Raw genomic sequence first — 8,188 nt, forward strand, 5'->3', positions numbered from 1 at the left:
GAACCTGACATACTCTAGGCTATACAAGTAAACTGTGCAGACTATTATATGCAATGGGAATACAGAAGTATTTACTCACTGGCCATGTGAAAGGCGTAATAAAAATAGGAGGCAGTAGGAACTTTTTAGCGCCATGGTATTCTTGCGTGACCATGGTGGTCTCTATGGCCCATTGATGACAGAAGCATAGTTATATGCAATATGACTGTTATATGACTGTTATAGTTCCAATAATTCTGATGATCTTTAAAGTGCTGAGAGACAGTTATGAGGTATCCGTTGTGAGGTGAGCTCTACTGGGTTCAAGAAAAACTTAAAATCAGTATGTTCACATCTTGAAAATATGTGTGAATTTTGAGGGAATTTTTTTAAAAAAGTTTTTTATGCACAGAATTTAAAACAATATAAATCCCCTGATTTTAAGATTTATCAATAGCCACATACTCCCCAAGCACCTAGGCCAAGTGTGTTTTAGCAGTGTCAGGGTGGTTGACTTATATCTGTCCCAGTTTGCCTGGGGAACAAATGTCCCATTCTACCTTGAGAGCAGCTACTGTCATGTTTCCTTCCATGTTGGTGGCTGCCACACCGTCATTCCCAGGATCACATAGGTGTGAGATCTGAACAAGGAACCAAAGGTTGTGAATGTGAAAGGATTTTGGCCTTCAGAGAATTAAAACCTAGGCAAACCGGCTTTGGAAATGTTGGCTGTCTCCATATTCACTATGAAACTGTGAAAGCCCTCATTCCTTCTTACAATCATGTGATGCCTGATAAGTACGAGACATTCACTCTGTACCTAGCGCTGTTCTAAACAGAGTAAGAAACCTGGACGGTTTAATAAAAAACAAACAAAAAAAATTCTCATATTGTGATGCAAAACTGATAGCAGTACAGAAAAAATATGTTATTTGTGTTTGGCACGTAACTGGTTCTGGCAAACATCGCTCGGGCTCAGGGTTGTAAATGAACAAACACAGCCGTCGCCCAGAGGAAATTCTGAGCTGTAGGGACCATCCACTCCTCAGACCGCTGTAGGTCTTTCCCACCATCCATGGTAGGACCTCCGGTGGCATCTCACACTATTCGCCCAGCTTTCATGAGCTTCCAGATAACTAAGCGACACACATTTCACTGGTCTTCAGATGAGAAGGTTGTTTTGGAAAAGGCATGATGCGCTGTTCACAAACAATGGACGACATCAAGTGTCCCACGTAGAGCTGCCATGCTCCACCTTTTTTAGCCCAAGGCTATAATTTTCCCCTGAACTAATTGGAATTACTCTCCACCACTTTCCAGAGTCTAGAGCCAAGCTGACAGTGGCCTTCAGTGAGCTAAGAAACCCCAGAACCATCCAGATGTTGTCAGGCCCATGTTATATGAGCTTCCAAGAGTAAGCCTCAGCACAGCTACCTCCAAAGTTCAACAATCTTCTTCCTTGGGGACACACAGATTCTTTCCCATTTTAGTGCCTTCTGCATTTATTTGTGAAACACAAAAGGCTTATCGCCAAAACTTGATATCTCTGTACCTTCTAAATATAAGATCCACTGTGTCTTTTCGGAGTTTTCTGTATATTGGAAATGGTTCTTGGTTCATTTACTCAATTGATGAATAATGAGATTCACATACGTTTGAGATATATCTTTGTTTATTTTTAAGTCTGTTCTATTTAGCAAAGCAACCCCACTATAATTTTCAGGGGGAAAAAAAGCCAGTGTTTGGTCTTTGATTCTGGCCTTCATCTGAAAGCTGGAGCTTAAATTCTTGGTTTTCCAGGCAGGTCTGCGGCATCTATGTTGCAACTACACACTGGCCCGTAATGCCAAGGCTTCAGGGCCCTTTTTTTTTTTTTTTTTTAATATGCTCTCATGCCACCAGACGACTTCATTACAGAACAACCACATTTGTCAACATGCTGGCCTTTCCAACAAGGTGTGAAATCTCCCATCGGAACCTGCAGCCTAACATACTGTTGGCTGAACTACATGAAGGGAGATAACCTATTTACATACTAAAAAGGTCAGCTTGGACAATCAGCAGTTAGAGATGAATTTGCCGCCGCTTGCAACTGGAGCATAAGAATTAGGAAGAAGCCTGCAATTTTGCTGTCTTTTTATCTGGGCAGACAGCAAACGTGAGTAAATATGAAAGTCTCTGCTCTAGTCCACAAGAGCAGTGCAGAAGAGCACAGTGATGGACAGCTCACACACCATTCAGGGCCTTCCTGGTTCCAAGCAGGTATGTGACTGACCACGCAAAATACAGGTCAGCCTTTTACACTGAAAACTATAATTGTGAGGTGGAAATATCTGCATAATGAGTTTTTTAGACTCTCAACAGAATATAACATGATAGCCCAATAATGAGCTCTCAGTTGCAGTGTGGCTGCTTCTGCTTAACCTGCCACTTGCATTAGGAAAAGAGGCTTTCGGAAGGTGTGAAGCATTCCCTTTGCCATCTGCCTTTTAAAGTCTTTTAAGTCTCTGTAGATTTTAGTTAGTTAATATGAACTGAAAGTATCTTCAAGGATGTCATTATAGGGGCAGAGGTTTGTGTTAGCATTTGTGATGGTTTTTGCTCTTTATCCATTTGGAGGTCCAAGGCTATTTCAGCAGACCTCTGTCTTTATTATACACGTGTGTGTTCATGTATGTGTAGGTACACAGGTATATGTGTGTGTGTGTGTGTGTGTGTGTGTGTGTGCTGATGTGGCTCCTCACTGTGTATGTGTTCATGTGTCTGTGTGTGTCCATTTGTGTATGTGCAGGTACATGAGCCTGTGCGTATGTACCTGTGTGTGCTGATGTGATGCATTCAGTGTGTGTACGTGTATGTGTGTATGTGTGTCCATGGAAATAGGACAACCTCAAGTGTCACCTTCAGGCACTGTCTACCCCCTCTGAGAGGTGATCTCTGCCTGGAGCTTACCCGTTGTGCTGGGTTGTCTGAGCAGTGAGCCCCAGTGATCTGTCTCCTCCTCCCCAACCCTGCCATTACAGCACATGCCACCACACCCAATTCTTTCCCGTGGCTTGTGGATGTCAGACTCAGGTCCTCGTGTTTGCAAGGTAGTCAGTCGCTTCACTGACTGAGCTTCTAGATCTCCTCACACCACAAAGGACCTCCCCTGCCCCGAGTTCCATCTTAACTGGTGGGATAGAACATAAGAGTAAATCCACTTTGTTTTGTTGTTTGAGATAGAGACTTACTATATAGCCTAAGGTGGACCAAGAGCTCCCTATAAACCCCATGTCTGTCCCAAACAAATACTTCTGGCTCCATCCATGCCCTGGTGCTGGGGTTACATGCCTGTTCTGCCAGGCCTGACTAACGTTCTGAAAGGAGAAACCCACTAGGGTGACAGTGTTCATGAATGTTTGGCCGTGATGTGATGGGATCTCGTTGCGGTGATTACAGCCTGTCTTGAACAAGCTGCAGCCACCGCCCCTCGTACCATATAATGGGGATCCATTCAGACTTCTTGCTTAATAAAGAAGGCGTCCCTTAAGAATGTCTGAGCTGAGATGTCGCATCTTAGCTGTGGCTCTGCTCCCTGGGTGCCCTGACCTTGTGTCCCTGCATCTGAGGTCATGACATATTTCTGGGACTCTACAGTATCAGCTGATGTCACGCACTTTCTCATGGGAACACTCCTGTATTTTATTCAGTATCATAGGAGAATTTAGGGAGACACTCATGAATATGGGCTCATTCTGTCTTTATTAATGCGGGAAGTGGCTTCTAGGAGGAAACTGTTCTTTGTGTACACATATATCCTGTGTCGTTCAGGCTCCGGTCTGTCCAGTATTCACATCCTGCATGGCTCTGTGGTTCCTCTGACTCTTGGTATAAGGAGAGAAAAGCTGGGGACAACCTAGCACTTCACTTGTGGCCAAGCAGATCCTCACAGAGATTATTTGAACTTGCTTAAGAACCAGACATATGGAGGCCTTACATGATGAGTTTCACACACTTCCTGGTCTAAGTCAGTTAAGTGGCACAGGCTAGCCCGGGGACTCCTCTAACAATACCGACTACCTGTGCTTTTTCACCCACTGCCCTGCAGTGTCTGCTGTGCTCACTCTATGCTGCTCTCTCTTGCAGAATACTCAGCTGCACAGGTGCAGCGGGTGCTACAGCAGTCGGTCTCCATGACATCCATGTCTGCCCGCCCTTTCCGAGACCTCCCCCTAGGCAGGGAGCAGCACTGCAAGCTGCTTCCAGGTGTGGCCGATATCCAAGCCAGCCGAGTGGCCAGATGGACAGTGGATGAGGTGAGAAGAGCCACTGGGGACACGGGAGTGAAACAAAGCCGGGCTTCTCTACTGTCTGGGGGAAATGTCACCTGCACATCTCAGACCTCGTGCGTGCGAGTTCTCTATGAAGCTTAAGCTTCAAATTGAGCAGTAGTCAGGCAAGCCTTTGAAGACACTGGGAAAGCCCACTCTCTGCCTGGCTGATGTAGCTCCTTCCATCCCAGCCTTACTCTAGTCTCACCTGCTGTGTCTTCTCACCATCCCCTTGCTAAGCAGAGCAGAGTCACCCGAGATCTTCCAAATCCACTGCCCTGTTCTGACTGGAGAAGCATTAGTGCATAAAGCCCTATGCTTAGAAACCTTTTCTCTGGGAGAGCACTGCTCCAGACGTGCTGGGCGCTGGGTGATCCTGTGTGCTCCCCTTTAGAGACAGGACATGCCTCGGTGGTTTCTTCCCCCATACTGCAAGATTACCAGGTAAACCTCACGTCGACTTTTAGTGGACTTACTGTTACAACAGCGGGTGCAATGTTTTACAGTGGGGAGAGTCGGATAAGATTTCACAGTATTGGTTTCCAATATAGTCGTGCCTCACAGTGTTGCTGCTCTGTGTGGATCAGTTAAGCTTCAGTGCTTACTGTACCATTGAAGCAGTGTCTCCTATTTAACGTGCTCATTTAAGGGAACACATTGTTTGACTGACAAAGATATCACTTCACTGGCTGACCTCAGATAATGTCTTTTCAACCTAGGAAACCCTGGTTCTCTCTATGGACAAGGATTGATACAGTTCTGGAGCTAAATTAGCTTCGACCTGTGCTCCAAGCACCTACACCAATCCCCTTCCCTTGGTACGGGTTAAGCTTCTCTTTCTAAGAGTCTTGCACTGAGGCTGGACAGACTTGGAAAATCTGCAGCATACTCCCCAGAGACCTCCTCTGATATCCTGGGATTCCCTTTTACCCAGTTTCCTGCAGCAAGAGGAAGAGGGAGCTGCCATTGTTCCTTGGCATGCTGTATCTCCCTACCCACCTCCTGTCCATTCTATGTAGTGATGGGGCCATATTGTCATGACAGCAGAGAGCTGAGTCAATGGACGAGAGAATACAGGGGAGAGCAGAAGAGCAGGACCCTGTCCCCAGAGTACTTGGGTTTGTACCTTCTTGGAGAATTGCACTACTTTGCAAAGTGTGCTCATGACCAAGCCAACTGAACTAAAACCTACTATGATTATGATGAAATCATATGTAAAAGGGCACTGAACAATTGGGGAGTTCTAATTGACAAGCATTTCCTTACTGATTTCCCAGTTGGTCATTTGCTCTTCTCCCTGTTGGAAAGTAAGCCTGAAGTTGGCTCCTCCCCTCTCGATAAATCCTTAGCTCACAGCCCATCATCACATGGACAACAGTATATATTTGGATAATGATGGCAAGGCACAAAATCTTATTCTACCTCTTTGACAGAAGAAGAAATTGATATGCCCAAAAACTGAGTGACTTTTTTTTGGCCACATAATCCACAGCTCTGAGCTGGTGTATTCCCACCGCATACACACTGAGCATAGAGGATGCTAACCCGGGACAGGGAACAGTGGCTGCATGGGAGGGTGACAGGACAGAATGGCTCAGTCAGCGGCTGTAGTCTGTTTGATTCTTGGGCAGACAGTCACACTCTGAGCATGGTGTTATAGTGAGTCATGAATGATTTACTGCAGAGAGAGAGAGAGCAAATCCAAGGAGAGGAATATGCTACCCACTACATTGGCAGCAGCTCCCTCCGCCCCAGAGTGGCAGGGGTCTGGGCTGAGTGCTATGGTACAAACATCTAACTTCAGTGGTTATTTTAAAACTCAAACTCAATGCATGAATGGTAGGTAAGACGGGAAAGACAAAGAACAAAGTGAGCTAAAAGTGATTCCTTTTATAGTCTCGGGACTAAGCAGCTTAGCACTTAATTAGGATAATAGCTTGCGAGATCTGCAAATCCAAGGAGTATCTCTGAAAGAATGGGGACCTGTGTTAAGGTCAGGAGAAGGACCAGTTTATCAATAGGGGGACAGAATGAAGAGCAGGAGGTGAGACTCCACAGCATGATGTAGTAATAAATGGTAAGCAGGGTATTGCCATCAGAGGGTGCGGGCAGGGATAGGAGGTGTGTGCTCCCCCAAAGCATAATTCCCAGAGACAGCTGCCGAGGAATCAGGAACTGAGAATGGGGCCAACTGAGGATCAACAAGGCTCCAGGCAAGCAGGGCAACTCAGGTGTCAAGAGTCCATGGGATAGAGGCTCCAAGAGGCGAGTCACGGACATACACACGTCTTTCCTTGTGCCTTTTGAGGAATGCCTCAAGCCTTCAAGGTCTTGTGAGGTATGAGCCTAAGAATCTAACTGTGTAGGGATGAGACTGCCAGCCGGGGACTTGAGAGCTGGATGTGAGATCCGAAAGCTTGCACACACTAAGTGTCTCCTATAATGGAGGAAGGCATGCTTTTATTTACTTCCCGGGCGGGGGGTGGGGGAGATGTGAGCCCATGAAGCAGTAAACAGGTGACTGATGGGGAAGGAGGCTCTGAGCTGTTCAAGTTTAACATTTAACAAACTTAAAGGCAAGAGGTTGAAGGTGACAAAGGGGACTGGCTGCTCCATCTCTTTAAGACTGGGGATGTTTCAAAAGAAGATGTAAGGAGGCTAAAATGCTCCAACAAACCATTAGGAAGGCAATTTCCAGTTTCCAGATCTGTCACAGAGCATGTACAGTTTCAGCTTTTTGCTGCAAGAAGAGGCTCTAAGGCCTTTAGATTAATGACAAAGCCCCAGGAAGGCCAAGAACCTTGTAACAAGTAGCCCTGCCCCTGATTCCCTCTGATGTGCTGTAACCAGGCCTTCCATCAGGATGTATTCTAGGGATACCCTTCTCATTACTGGCAAAGCCAGGCTCTGACATCTAATAAGATGCACTTGAGAACAAGAACACCTAGGGCTTATTCCTGTGTCCCTAATCACCGCACACATTTCCCAACACCGAAATATGCCCTCAAGAATGATCTTCCTTGGATTTTAAATGTGGGTTTTGTGGTATTTTAAGAGGCGGCTCTCTCAAGGGATGTCCATGGCGCTGGGGAAGCATTCAGTAAGTACCATTATCAGTAGGGTACTGTCACCCACAGGATGGGAGGCTGCTCTGGACACCACAGCAAGAATGGCAGCTGAGGAGAGATGATTGAAAAGGCAGCCCAGGTCTGACCTAGAATGAGATAGTGGCTTCTGGCTTTGTTAGTAGGAGACACGTCAGAGGGAGGCCCTGCCACAGACAAGGTGTGCTGCCATGAACTCGGGCATCTTGTGTTGAGTGCCATTCAGTGAGATCTAGCATGGGGTGTCTATAGAAGGAGAGAGAGAATAGTCCCTTTGTCTCCATCCTGGCCTGGGAGGCAGACCTCTGTTCCATGTGATGCTACCCGTGAAGAGGAGGCAGCTCAGGCCCTTTGTCACTCTCCACAGAGCTGGGAACTGGCTTTATCTCCTTTGTCACTGTGGCCATCTCTCCCACAGCACTGTTTGCAAAGCATAGGGAGGCTGTGAAGTGGATTTAGTGGCGATGAAATGAAAGGAGAGAACACATGGTAATATATTACATGTCATAAATGTTATTGCTTTGTAACTCTACGTTAGAGGTGAGGCTGTGAGAGCGGATTAAGTTATCTTCTGTGGAAGCAAATGTCCTCACTCTGGGACAGGCACATACTCTACCTATGTAAGAGGACAAACTTGTAAGACTAAAGACTAAAATATTTTAGGGTTTTTAAAAATATATTTCTGCACATCTTCATAGCGAATCTTTTTACTCAGAGTAGGTGTTTGGCCAATGTCTGTGTGATGAATGAATGAATGAATGAATGAATGAATGAATGAATGAATGAATGAAT

At 45.9% G+C, this 8,188-nt stretch overlaps 1 protein-coding gene across 1 annotated transcript in view; it reads left to right on the forward strand.

Moving 5' to 3' along the window:
• The window catches only part of L3mbtl4 (L3MBTL histone methyl-lysine binding protein 4), a 344,610-nt gene that overhangs the window by 328,428 nt on the left and 7,994 nt on the right, over positions 1-8,188 (forward strand). The window contains exon 15 of the mRNA XM_055610122.1: positions 4,108-4,277. Within this exon, the coding sequence (XP_055466097.1) occupies positions 4,108-4,277 (170 nt within the window). The remainder of the gene's footprint in view (positions 1-4,107; positions 4,278-8,188) is intronic.

The sequence above is a fragment of the Psammomys obesus genome, unplaced genomic scaffold (genome assembly GCF_907164565.1).
Source record: "Psammomys obesus unplaced genomic scaffold, mPsaObe1.curated_primary_1811, whole genome shotgun sequence".
Lineage (NCBI taxonomy): Eukaryota > Metazoa > Chordata > Mammalia > Rodentia > Muridae > Psammomys > Psammomys obesus.